We start from the raw sequence: 14,656 nt of genomic DNA on the forward strand, positions 1-14,656 counted from the left end.
TAATCGGCTTCGGCACATCCCTAATTTAAATACTTTCCACGAACCTCTTTTTCAATGAAACAATACGCTACTGGGGCCGAATTTAAATTGTGCGAGAAAAAAGGTTTCGGTCCTGTTACGGAACCTAATATAACCAGTGGCGTGCCCAGGATTTACGAAAGGGAGGGGTTACGTATACTTTTTTCTTGGTAGTCAGCCCTCATCTTGTCATATTTTCCTTCCTTTGATGTTCTTTTTTTTGGAATACTGGGCCAAAAGGGTGGGTTATAAACCCCACCAACCCCCGCTTGGGCACGCCACTGAATATAACCCATTAGAATGTATGGGTTCCTGGACCTGTGACAAATGACAACCCTGCCTCTTACCCCCAAAAAATCGTCAATACAGAAGCTGGTCACTGAAAGTTTGCAACACTTTCAATTCCAGAAGAAAAAACGAGCATCGTCCACGCGTAGAGTGCCGCCGCCCTAGCGGCCGAACGCGCAAACGAGACGGAGGATGCCGCAGTCGGGGCTCGGAGACAGACGGAGGGACAGTGTTTCGCGCGAGGCTGTACCAGCGGGAGGTGGTGAGAAAGTGTGAGTGCGGTGTCAAAACACGCTGGTGTTGTCCATGCACGGAGACGACCGTCGGTGCAGAGCCGGGGTGGCAAGTGTTGTGTTGGTGCAGTGGTGCTCGGTGCTGCGATGACGTGAAGGCAACCGAATATGTTGGTTCCCGGAGCGGAGGGGCGACTGGCCGCAAGAATTGTCCTGGCACTCCTGATCGTCTCGACGGCCGTGTCTTCCTCGCGATCAGGTGAGTCGGTGTTCCGGATGGTGTAGGCTTGTTTTGTTGTTGATTGCTCCGACACCTGTAAAAGGCTTTGGAAAAAAAAGGGGGAAACGTGATTGTACAACAAAGCAGTGAAGGACAATAAAAGAATAGCACAAATCCCAACAGAAAGAGATGGATGAGCAAGGGTTTTTGTCAGAAACAGGAAGTAAAGGGTTATTGTCGTTTGGATTTGAGTTCACACAGTTGATTGTTGAAAGTACCCAGTCAGTGGCGTGCCCAAGAGGGGATTGATGGGGATCATAGTCCCCTCCTCCTTTGGCCCAGTTTTCCTAAAAACGGAAAGTCAAAGGCAGGAAAAGATGACAAAATGAGGGTTGACAACTAAAGAAAGCTATGTAACCCCTCCCCTCTTGGGACGCCACTTTGCTCAGTGGTCATGGACGTCCACAGGATTTTTTCCATGGAGGAGCAAGCAAGGTATTTTTTTCCCTGGGGTGGGGGTCAAAAAGGCGAGATAATAGTATTCCAAAAAAAAAAAAGCTGCTCCAGCCTGAAATTATCATATTCCTTAACGCCCTTATAACAATTAACATAAATTACTGTGACTGATATGAAATTATGTGTGCAGTGGCGTGCCCAAGGGGGGTTGATGGGAGTTATAACCCCCCCTTTCGCCCAGTATTCGTAATAAAAAGAACGTCAAAGGTAGGAAACTAACAAAATGAGAGCTGACTACCAAGGAAAAGTATACATAACCCCTCCCTTTCGAAAATCCTGGGCACGCCACTGTATGTGTGCAATATGTACTTTTCCCAGGGAGGACATGACCACCTTGCCCCCCTTCCGGACCACCATCCCAGTGCTAAAAAATGATCAGTAAATGGGGGCGGGGGGTAATAAAGCTTATACTCTACGCTATCATTTGTTTTTGGTCATGCCGACATTATTATTATTGTTTTATCATGGTACTTCACTTCCACTAATTGCATTCTCTGTATTAATAACACTTTGTAAACTTTAAATTATAGGCACACATAATTAAAAAGTATTAATTTGACTTTGTTATCGTTTCTAAGCGCCCTTGCACTTTGCATTTCGCCACATAACACTAATACCGCACACGCTCCAAAGGAAAAGAAACCGACACTCAGTGGCGTGCCCAAGTGGGGGTTGGTGGGGGTTATAACCCCCCCCCCCTTTGGCCTAGTATTCCTTAAAAAAAACGTCAAAGGTAGGGAAATATGACAAAATGAGGGCCAACTACCAAGAAAAAGTATACATAACCCCTCCCTTTCGAAAATCCTGGGCACGCCACTGCCGACACTACATTACGGTAGCCACACTACTGAGAAACAAGGATGTTTATTTCAACCGCCAATATCCATCCACTTGTCTTTCAATTGTTCGCATTCAAAATGTTTACATTCGTTTCTACGAGCAACATTTGTTTACATTCGAGCACTGTTACGTGACCTCTGATAATAAGGTTATGATAAAATAAGTTATTTTAACGCCTGAAACCCTTTCCTTCGACCTTCTTTCATGAAATAAACAAGTAAAAGGACTTAAGAGGCGTTATTTTGCTATAATCACGATATTAAAGTTTTTTAATTGCCGATGGTCTTTGTCACGTCTTTTGTAGTCTTGAGCCCTTTCATAAAACTATCCTTCATCATGATATATCTACAGTTTCAGGGGTAGAAAAATACAAGACGCCTGAAAATTTTCACCTGTCGCGTGAATTTTTAAATTCATTTCCTTATATACTTTTAAGTTCGGTTACGGGAATTCCCATTACTTTTTTTTTAAAAAAATAACGAGAATAATACTGTATGTCTTTTTTAATTGATTGGCTGTTTTAGTTCACTTTATGCACAGTAAGGCTAATCGGGACTGGGTCTACAGTTTAAAGTGGAATCCGAGGCACTATGTGCCTCCACCGGGTATCGAATCCGGGACCCCTTGATTACAAGGCAACGACGCTACAGCTGCACCATCGGGGAGGCCCTTGTGTTTTTTTATGTTTGTGCGTTTTCTGTATCGCGTGTATCATGTAATTAGAATATAAACACTGTTGCTAGCCGAATTTCTAAATCTTCAGTGATATGGTAGAGTTGGCCTGTTAGAATTTATTACATAGTTATTCATGCTGTTTACCAGTTGAACATAGTGGTTCTGATCCCACGTTAAACTGTAGGTCCAGCAGTCTCGATTAGCCTTACTGTGAATATAGTGGACCAAATCAATCCAATCCAATGTTTACCAGTTGAGCCTTCTTTAGCACTCCAGCACACAAGAATTAATTGCTTTGAATCCAATCTTGTATTAATTAATAAATTAAATGTTTTAATATCATGGCTTTCTTATCTCGTATTAGAGAGAAACTTGTTCTTGAGAAAAAGAGGCTGGAGTCTGAATTATTTCTAGTTTTGTCCACCCCTGTAACGCTTTCATGTTTCCGCAGTATTGGCGTCTGAATCGCAAGTGATTACTTTCATTTGTTTTTATGCCGAGTTACGTTCATCAATCATTATCCTTTTAAACACTTAATTGCAGCACGGTTGTGTTTCGTGCAGTGATCAACCTAGCATGGTGAAACGTTCATAATAATGTTCGCTTGTGTAACTTCCACCGCCAAGCGGGAAACGGTCTGTATCTCAGCTGAGTCAGGTTTGTGGGCGAACAAGTTGTAACAGGAATCGGGTGTGTGGGCCGAAGGTGGCCTTTGCTCTCGCTCGCACACTACTTTTCAAAGAGAGCAAGTTTCAACGTATCAGATTTTATGATTCAACCTCTCAGTTGGTTACCAGTGGCGGATTAGTACCATCTGTCGCGGGGGCGAGTTACCCTCTTTTTAAACCTGTCACTGAGCAAAGCATTCAAGGTTTGTTGAACCTCTGTGAAGATTTGAGCAAATTCCTCGTCAACGGGGTAATTTTCAGCATGGTTATGTAGAGCCAATGGACAGAAAAGGTTCAAATTTGGCCTGAACGCTGAGAAGGGATGTTTCTAGAGAACTGTTGTGTGATAGTTTCATTTATTAATATTACTCTGGATTTTTTCCGAATATTTTCGCTTTTAATGACAGGGCAGTCCTGATGGCTAACCATAGGACCTCTCGATTATCTACTGTTAGGCCAAAAAACGGAACACAGGATGTGGTTTTCAACAGACTGAGTGTGAACGGAAAACTGAAATTATGGACTGAAAAATGCTGTAATGAAATTGTGGTTCCCGGTCGTGGATGTACTACATGATTGGGCTTACTCCGATGATGAAAACAAACACCCAAGAAATGAGTTGGAGGGGATTAGTATACAGTGAGCTGAGGTCAGTTTCGTCCTAAGAAGAAAGTTAGCGCAGCTTGATGCAATGGAAAATACAATATTTGGGCAGTCGCTGTTCACTGTCATGTTGTTGTTGATTTTCGATTTTGTTGTTCTTTTATTTTTTAATTTTAAGGAAGAGGAGCGATCGCTTACATTGAATGGCGTAACCGCCTTTTAATACGTCGAGGAACGGGACAGGGAAAACAGCCGTTGTGTTTAGCCATTTTCGCCCCATTTTAACCCTGCGATAGAACTACCAATTCATTTTCAACACTGTGATCGGCCAATGAACAAAGAAGCTGCGCTAATCACTAGATCTTACTATCCGGCCCCCACCCCTCCCTAGCCGAGAGTAAACACGTAACCCATCCACAGTTCAGGAGACCTTACTGGTGCCCTTCGTTAAAAGGAAACGAATCATCTATATGTATTGATTCCCTTTCCCGCCAACAGACCAAGTTGGTAATCATACGAGCTTGTACCCCAAACGTAGGCGACGGAATCGTACAGTACACTTGACTAGTCTTGGACTCGCGTGCAACTAAATCGTGACGTCGACAATCATAATCTGACTTTCGGACAGGCCCAATTTAACTATCCTAATTCGCATAGAATTAGGACAACCAGGAAGCCTAATTGGAGATGACCAAATCTATAATGTAATTGTAACCGCACACGGTAGGGTGAGATCTGCCTTCATAAGGGTTGCCCTGTGAATGGTGAACACCCCTGCGATTTTTCATTGAAAATGAATCTGTCCACCTGCCATGATGCCCGTGGCTCGTGCCAACGGTATGGTTGTATCAAGTGCAACAACCGAACCTGTATTAGATGAAGATATGGCGACGTTGCTAACCAAATGTGGTTCAGTGACATCCGAATGTAGATGTTTTTTTTAGTGTCAGTTATGTATTCGCCGTCACCTCCACCGCCCTCACGACTTGCCCTCGACCTCATCCTCACACTCACAGCCTCACAAGTCTTCCGGAGGCTGAGGGCTAGGTCTGCCCTCATGCAGGTCGCTCTGCGGATGGTGAACACCTCTGCTGGCAACTACCCATGTCCCTGGTTCGACCCGTGGTGCAGAGACATTGCACAAAGGTTCTGAGTCCACTTTAAACTGTAGGATCACTTCCGATTAGCTTATCTGAACATGAAATGTACTTGAAATATACGTAGGAAAAGTCAGTAAATGCGTCACAAACTGTTGTGGAATAGCTGACAATACTATTGAGTAAAGAAGTGAGTTTCTAAAGGTGTCATTAGGTGGTAGCACAATCCAGTGGTACGATTCAGTTAGCAGTCGATTGATAGCTGACGTATGCATGGACAGCTAGCTACGTGGAGATGGTACGTACGGGTGGAGGAGATGATTCGAGCTGACAGACGATTGATGAGATAGCACAGCAACTGCAATAAGGTGTTCTAATGGTTTAGCCTACAGCGTTTGAATTTCCGAAAAGTGTGCACACGGTGAGGTGAGGTGCGACTGTGGCTGGGACAGCAGCCCAAATACTTTTATACACCACGTTTTGAACCACTGATAAAGTGATGGGATAAGTGTATTAGTGTTAGTGAATAATCTGTTCAAAAATCAAACGGTTTCCAAGCCAGTATCTCACTTAGTACTTTTTAAGAAAACGTTTGTGACCTACTTTCTGTGACTTACCTATGTACTTTTTTACATAACCTGGTCTGAAATTACATATGCGGATGGAGCACACGATGGTGGACTTTCATGTAAATCCGGGTCATCTATGGGAGTACTAAACAATAGTCGAGCAGTTGTGAGGAGAAAAGAGGTCCCTCGCATCGTCCCTAACGAGGCTTTCCCACGAACCTCGGAATGCCTGAAGCATCGCATCAAGACTAATCTGGAAGAAAGGAATTCCCTCTGGCGCTTTCAAATATTTCTTCAGAATGACTAATTTTTTTTGGAGCCGGTCTTCAGCTTGCACATAAAAATAACCGGGGAAAGATTCGACTGTGCTTGACGACCCTCTAGGCGACTCTAATGCGTCTGCCGGGAGCCATCAGAATGCGTGTGGAACGTAGGATGGAGACAGTGCGTGTGACGGACTCCGGAAACTCCGCATTGTATTGTAATGCTGCGTGCCTAATGTGCGTTCTGGATGAGACTGAGACAAATAAGCCGAAATTCCACGTCTCCTTCCTGTTTCAGAAAGATATCAGGTCAAACTCCTCTGTAAATTTAACTCCCTAGTGATTTAGAGTATAACTTCACCTTCATGGTGAAATCTGAGACTTGTGGTCATGTTTTATGCATGGATTTCTAGGTAAACTTTGGCATTTTGTCCACTTTATGCTCAGATAAACTCGGTAGACAGAATTCAGTTTGCCTTTGCAGTGGGATTTGCATGATATGTCTCCACCGGAGATCGAACACGGCCCCATGGAATACGAGGCGGCAATGTTAGAAACTGCGCTATCGTTAACGTCTTCTGACCCGAGGCGTGAAACACAGTGGTTCATATAGAAATCTTGTAAATGGGGATATGGCCATAAGAGGGGTAAGTGTGGCTTCTGTATAGACACTGCTATATTTATCCCAGTTTTGGGGGTATTTTTTAGACTGTAAAAAAAGGGGGTATAAACTAGGGTTCTGGATCCGGATCCAAACTTGTTTGAACTTAGAAGAAAACCTTTATTGGAGTGTTTGAACTTAAAAGAAAACCTTCATTGGAGTGTTTGAACTTAGAAGAAAACCTTCATTGGAGTGTATGAACTTTGAAGGTTTTAGAAGAAAACCTTCATTGGAGTGTTTGAACTTAGAAGAAAACTTTCATTGGAATGTTTGAACTTAGAAGAAAACCTTCATTGGAGTGTTACTGTATCAATTGTTATGCAGTTTGGTAGTAAATACCTTGGGAGTGTCGAAGGGGGTTGGGATGCAGGTGGGGTGTTGGTTAGTCACAATTTTATAACTTTGGTAACTTACGTAAACTTTTACATAGTAAACTAGAAACCTTGTTGAGGATTGGTGTGGTATTGCTTGTCAGAGAAATTGGTAGAGATTTTCAAAATGTCAGACAACATCCGTTTTTCGGAAATTGTTGGAGATTAACAAACGAACTGGGACAAGTTTAGGGCTTAGATTGGGCCTAGGTGGTAATAAAAACTTCACATCAAATTAAATTAGCTTCCTTAAAACTCCATTTTGGGGGTTTAATTACAAGTTTTATGAAATTTTATGAACAGAAGGAGGAGACAATTCCATGGTGATAGTTTTTTTTTAAAAAAAAAAACATTTTTGATACCTTGGATAGTTTCGGTGATAAATATGTAGAATTGCTTTATTGCTACATGTAGACCAAGTCTCTTGCTTATAAGTGCTTTTAAACTATTTGCAAAATTTTGGGCCAAACCGACTGGACTATTGGGGAACAGGTTACGAGACTCGTTCAAAGCTTCAGAGATGAACCGTTCACTGAGACTGACTCCACGAACGGATCATTTATGCGTATTCTGCAGTAGCCGCCGTTCTTGGACCTTGAGAACCAGACGACCGGCAGAGAACAATCGTGCCCAACTTGGGTGTGCGAGGTTCTCCGAAGGTTAGCGACCTCCGTCTGCCTTACGACAATTCGCCGTGGGAGTTAGGTGAGGCCGCGTGGCAAGAGCTATTGCGCCATGAAGTGGACACTCGAGTCCGACGTCGACTAGGCAGATGCTACGAACATGCGTGTTTTATCTCAATGTGTCGCTGCGAAATATTAAAGTCAGGAGGAGATAAAGTGGGAAATTATGTCATGAGGTAAAAACGCAGTTTAGAGTTCCAGATTTCATTTTATGAATGTGTTATTTCATACGTTCGATATAGTCTAATATATCGCTTAGGCAAAACAGTCAATTTTGTATGATTTATCCTCAGCCTAAATATTATCGTAGCATTGCTTCCCATGTTACCAACTTACTAATGCCATTCGTACTTTTCACCCCAGATTTCTCTAGTGGGGAAATTTATCCTTCCATTCTTCCCGTTTGGCTCATTGGACGAGATGGCACTTGATTTCGTCTCATTTCTCTCAAATAACGTTTCTTATGCGTATGCCTTTTTTGGCACGCCGCCTCCACCTCAATGGGCGAACAGCTATAGATATCGACACGAGACTCCGACTTACAAGGGAGGTTATCTAAGTGTCCCCCTCCGATTTCCATGAAACTTGGCAGGTGTGTAGACGGGCCCAAACGAAGAAATGCATGATTTTTGTTTCGTCTAAAAACTGTTTTAGGGTGCAAAACCCCCTCAAATGTCAAGATGAGGAGAAATTGAAGTGGGGATATGAGCCCTGTCTCCCCCTCCGATTTCCATGAAACTTGGCAGGTGTATAGAGAGGGCCAAAGGAAGAAATATGTGTTGATTTGTTTCGACTAAGAAAAGGTTTTAGGGAGCAAAACCCCCCTCAAATATCAAGATGAGGACAAATTGAAGTGGGGATATGACCCCTGTGTCCCCCTCCGATTTCCTAGAAACTTGACAGGTGTATAGAGGGGCCCAAAGGAATAAATACGTGTTTTTGTGTTCAGCTAAAAAAACTGTTTTAGGGGGGCAAAACCCACCCTCAAATGTCAAGATGAGGAGAAATTGAAGTGGGGATCTGACCCCGAAACCACGTAAATATGGCATAGGAAGAACACGCAAATATAATTGGAACACACACAGCACAGAGCTGTGTTTGCCAGTGATATGCACTTCATATCTTAAGTGTCCCACTTGTGTATCTGCCAGTACTATTAGCACGGAACTACAACCGCCATCATCCTTCACGATAGCATTTGCGTTTGGTACCGACAATCCTACAGTTAATTAATTACCTAAATTAATTACCTAAACCAAAGTGTCTCACTTATGCTACGTGGGTTGTAAATAAAGTAGTGGCAACACTGTCGGGAAAAGGCGATAACACTGTGCATGTGCTATAAGGCAGTGAGCAATGTCAGCTTGTAGCCATGTCGATGTGTGGAGTGCCAAACGTGATCGGTACAGCGAGTGCTGTGGTGTATGTACGATGTTGAAATGAACACTGTTTTCTGTACTGCTCTAAAACATGTCTAAAAAGATAGAACAGTGACTGTGGATCAAAATCCAGGTTGCCTGGGGAAAAAGTGCACGACAATATCAGCAAGACTTGCATGAAGCCTGTAGCAACAATACCTAGCCGTATCTGATGGTTGCATAATGGGTAAGTGCATTTCTTTAAAAGGTAGCGATGCGTCTGTGAGAACAACCTCAACATGAGGAAAATTGCATCATGCTGGGTTCCCGATATTGTTGCTTCAGGCTTCATACAAGTTTTGATCACACTCTTGTGCATTTTTGCCATGATCAAACCTGGATTTTGATCCACAATCACTGATCTACCTTTGTAAACATGTTTTAGAGCAGTACAGAAAATGGTGTTCATTTCAACATCGTACATGCATCACAGCACTCACTGCACCGACCACTTTTGGCACTCCACACATCGACATGGCTCCAAACTGACATTGCTCACTGCCTAATAGCACATGCACGGTGTTAAGTGTTGTCACTACTTTATTTACAACCCACGTATTACCAAGCGGACATCTCTTTCTAACTGATTGATTTTTTTATAGATAAGTCGTTTTTTTACAGCAATTGCAAAATTAACTCACTAGTGGCAATTGTGGACCTGTGCTGCACAGTTGCATGCATTCAGAGTAAAGTTCCGTTTTCCGATATAGGTGTTGAACAAAAAAATTGTCCACGGTGCTAACCTACGCTGTGAAAGTTTGTGATTAATAGCTGTTTATGTTGTTTACGCTATTTGCTTGTTGCTTGTTTTATGTATATTTGACGCTGATATAGGCTAATGTTGACTGGGCCTACAGCGTAGTGTGATCCGAACCACTCTGAATCTCTGGGAATCGAACCCGAGATGCCTTGGTTATTTATACTCATTATTTCGAGACGAGACTGGAACTTTATCTTCGATTCATTGAATTAGGTTATTTTACGTCGCTTTTTCCGCCATTTTTAGCTAACCGCGACGATGTGGATGAGTGATGAAGTTGATGAAGGGGCACTCCAAATAACGCTCAGGCCAAGGCCGGGATTCGAACCCCAGGACTCCTGGTCCGCTTTGCGTAACCATTCCACCACGGAGGTCTTTATCTTCGAGAACGAGACAGTCATTAACTCGAGAATAAGCCGAGAACGAGACAGTCATGACCAACTGGTCTGTCTTTTCTCGTCTCGACAACAAAATAAATGGCACCAAAGCGTAACTGATCACTCTCTCTGCATTTTCAGTCTGTTCGCTGGAAGGAAGAACTCCCCTAGACTAGAAAGAGATGTTTTCTATCCATTTAGAATATATCGAAATCGAACAGTCGATGAACCGATGATGATCGATACAATTCCCATTGTGTCAGTCCCTAGGCCATTTTACCTCTCAGCCAGTCTGAGATGTATCGTTCGCGCTGTTCTCCCGGTGATGTTCATTTTGCTCTCCCCTCCGTTCCAGCCAAGGAATCGTCTTCCAGAATCCCTCGCCATTAGCCGTCGTGGGGATCTGCAAAGCGATCGACTTTAAAAGCCATTTCCATTCCACTTGTTAACCTCGCTTCGCTCACAGAATATACACAGCGGAAGGGTGTGTGTAGCTCGTTAGTTCAGACTGACAACATCTTGTTAAATTCCATGCGGAAACTTTTTCCCCTGGAAATAACAACAGTGCAGTTCCATTACCGTGAGCCTCCACGTTCCCTCTCACCCCCGTTTCTTCATCTCAGGAGCGACGCGTCTTTGTTATATCTCCGCAAAACTTCTCTCTCTCTTCGTTTCCAAGGCAACGAGAGATGAAGACGAAGCAGATCATTACGGTTCACGACAAAAGTGCGATACTTGACCAACATCTCTCTCTCCGCTAGCGGATGAAACTGAGAGAAGTTAAGGAGGAGGATAAGAAGCCATTGGGATGCTGCGAAGGCATCTTCACTTGCGTTGTTGCAGGGTACTAAAGGGAGACCCGAATGTTTGCTCATGTTCAAATGAGTTTTCATTTGCTGCTTGGCTTGTCGACGTTAAGTCTAAATTTAACCGATGCTGGAGAAGTTAAACAAGGTGTTTTTGTTTCCATCTGCTGTTTTCGCGACAGCAAATAAAGTGGTTTTAAAGTTAGTCAACAACACGTTGTTAGGAAACGAGACGCTCGGTGCAACCAAATGTTAGGAAATGGAATATATTTAGCTCGCATCTGTTGTTTCTACAGTAACTAATAACGCTCACTAAATATTAGCAGTCATATGAAGTTCTGCCTGCTGTTGTTTCTTATGCTCTCTTTCCCTCTGTTTCATCTCTTTTCCCTCTCCCCCCATTTGTCTCCATTTAGAGAGATAGAGAGGAGAGAGTGAGAGGAAAAAAGGTAAAAGGATTAAGAAAAATGTAGAGAGGAAAGAATGATAAAAAGAGATAAAGGAGAAGAGTGAGGTGAGACATCTTTTTTTCTCCTTCACTATCTCTTTCTCTTCCTTTCCATCATTTATTGTCTCTCTTCTTTCTCATACCAACCTCCTTGCCGGAATGGTTAGCATAGCGCGCAGGTGTCCCGGGTTCGAATCCCGGCTTGGGCATGGGTGTTCTTCGTGAGTTCACCTTAATAAATTTCATATCATCACTCATCCTCATCTTCGCGATTAGTCAGCGAAGTGAAATTAACCATATCAATCAATATTCTTTCTCGCTTCTTTTCATCCCTTGCTTGTCAGAGAGGAGGAGGAGGAGAGAGAGAGAAAGAGAAGGGAGCTTCTAGATACCATGATAAATGGAATATTTCTCATAAAATAACATTGTTTTTTCTTCTACTACTGTATGCATGGGCGTATACTATTGTCACTGCCAGTTTTAGGCAGGAGCAATCACTATATTATTCACACAGCGAAATTTAAATACATAATTTTTGGAACCATCGAGAGGAGGAGACCAAATTCTATGTGAATATTTATTTTGATATGTTGGAGATCCAGAATTTTAATTTTAATTAAAATTTTACCTGTGTTTGAAATAATTTCACATATTATAACTCAAGAAAGGTTGTTTATAGGAATCAGATCCCTTCTCTTGTCTTAATTTTGTTGAAGAAACTAAAAAATAAAAACTAGATCCCGTGACGCAACAGCCTGCCAAACAGCTTTACATTGGGTGATACGTATTCAGCAGTGGCGTATACTTAGTCCAAGGTCTGGGCTATCTCACTATGTCACATGGTCCTAGGCTATGAATAGAAATGTTTACAAACTCCTAAGAAATCAGGTTGCCAACTCATAAGAAATCAGGTTGCCAACTCATAGGAAATCAGGTTGCCAACTCATAGGAAATCAGGTTGCCAACTCATAGGTAATCAGGTTGCCAACTCATAGGAAATCAGGTTGCCAACTCATAGGTAATCAGGTTGCCAACTCATAGGAAATCAGGTTGCCAACTCATAGGAAATCAGGTTGCCAACTCATAGGTAATCAGGTTGCCAACTCATAGGAAATCAGGTTGCCAACTCATAGGTAATCAGGTTGCCAACTCATAGGAAATCAGGGTTCCAACTCATAGGAAATCAGGTTGCCAACTCATAGGAAATCAGGTTGCCAACTCATAGGTAATCAGGTTGCCAACTCATAGGAAATCAGGTTGCCAACTCATAGGAAATCAGGTTGCCAACTCATAGGAAATCAGGTTGCCAACTCATAGCAAATCAGGTTGCCAACTCATAAGAAATCAGGTTGCCAACTCATAGGTAATCAGGTTGCCAACTCATAGGAAATCAAGTTGCCAACTCATAGCAAATCAGGTTGCCAACTCATAGGAAATCAGGTTGTCAACTCATAGGTAATCAGGTTGCCAATTCATAGGAAATCAGGTTGCCAACTCATAGGTAATCAGGTTGCCAACTCACAAGAAATCAGGTTGCCAACTCCAGAATGACCATCATCATCTCACTGATATGAATAATTATATTTTCAATTTTTTCGATTTTTCTCCTGTATTTTATTCTCTAGGCTTCAGGCTTCGCAGACAGCCTAGATAGGCTAGAATATACGCTCCTGGTATTCAGCTATTCGAATCCCATCACCGTTGTTTTCTGGCTTTCTAGACCCGAGTCAGCTGCTATTGATGGCAAGGCGGTCCCCAATTGTCTTTAACACCGGCTGGCCCCCGTGGCGGAGTGGTTAGCACATCGCGCTACGACGCCAGGAGTCCCGGGTTCGAATCCTGGCATGGGCATGGATGTTTGTGAGCGTCCTTTCATCAATTTCATCATATCATCACTCATCCCCATCTTCGCAAATTAGCCAAAAGTGGCACAAAGGGCGAAGTAAAATAAATCAAATCAAATTTTTAACACCGCCCGCTGGGATTGATTGATTAATTTGGTTTGTATTACTTCACTTTTCTGCCACTTTTGGCTAATCACGAAGATGAGGATGAGTGAGTGGTAATGTCATCGCCTTGTAATCAAGGATTCCCGGGTTTGATACCTGGTGGAGATTGCACTGCACAGGTCTTCGGATCCCACTTTAAAAGAACTGTAGGTCCAGTCCCGATTAGCCTATCTGTGCATAAAGTGGACTTAAAATATCAATTCTAAAACTCAATGAAGGAACACTCACAAAGAACATCCATGTCCAGGCTGGGATTCGAACCCGGGACCCCTGGCGACGTAACGCGTTATGCTAACCACTCGCACTAAAATCAAGAACGCTAAGCATGCGGCGTTGCGCTCACCCCAGCCCCCCCCTAAAGAACATCCTTGGTACAGTCACGGACACTTCTGGGCTGTAGTGATCCCATTGAAAGTCAATGGGTTTGCTACAACCCAAAAGTGTCCGTGACTCTACCATCATGGTAGAGTGTGTTCAAAATGCATGGATTTCTCGAAACAGCTATACAACTATCTACGAGTCTATTTTCCCATAGGATTGTTCCTATTCGAAGACTATCTTCCCTCTCCTCTCCTCGCTGCTTCTATGACATCAGAGCGCAACACTTCCCAAGTTCCGCGAGTGGGCGAGGAGAGGATTGTGTATTATCCTGGTACGCTTTCTTCTAAGCAACTCGACGGCGTATCCTTGAGAGGCCTTATGCAAATAGTTCTGACTCAGAACCAAACTGCAAGAGTGAAAGGGCGGCTTGCCTCGTATCGTGACGTGTTTATGTAACTGATTTCTGCTCCGAGAGCGAAGGAGAAAGGGACTTAATGGAGCCCATACGGCGTTTCCCGTTACATTTTATGGTGTCCTCAGATAATATGGCCGTTCTTCATCAGTTATTATTATTATTTTGTTTTAATAGTAGCATGTGGGAACATTATTCTGTTTGAGATTCGTAGATAAGAGCGGGCGCCTTTTTTTTTTTTTTTTCCAGTTCACGCAATTTTCTAGAGTAAATTCACAACCAGTTTTCAGTTTACGTTGTTTACTAGAATTAAGTGGTCACTTGTTTTCAGATTGTTCTTTCTTAGAGGAAACTGACCACTTGTTTTCAGATTGTTGTTTCTTACAGTGAGGTGGTCACT

The 14,656-nt window shown here is 42.9% G+C and overlaps 1 protein-coding gene across 1 annotated transcript in view; it reads left to right on the forward strand.

Annotated features, from left to right (window-relative positions):
• The first annotated feature begins 514 nt into the window (after positions 1 to 514).
• LOC145978327 (disintegrin and metalloproteinase domain-containing protein 10-like) overlaps positions 515 to 14,656 on the forward strand; it is a 280,356-nt gene continuing 266,214 nt past the window's right edge. The window contains exon 1 of the mRNA XM_083110886.1: positions 515 to 798. Within this exon, the coding sequence (XP_082967012.1) occupies positions 708 to 798 (91 nt within the window). The 5' untranslated portion in view covers positions 515 to 707. The remainder of the gene's footprint in view (positions 799 to 14,656) is intronic.

The sequence above is a fragment of the Lepisma saccharinum genome, chromosome 24 (assembly GCF_977018435.1).
Source record: "Lepisma saccharinum chromosome 24, izLepSacc3.1, whole genome shotgun sequence".
Classification (NCBI taxonomy): domain Eukaryota; kingdom Metazoa; phylum Arthropoda; class Insecta; order Zygentoma; family Lepismatidae; genus Lepisma; species Lepisma saccharinum.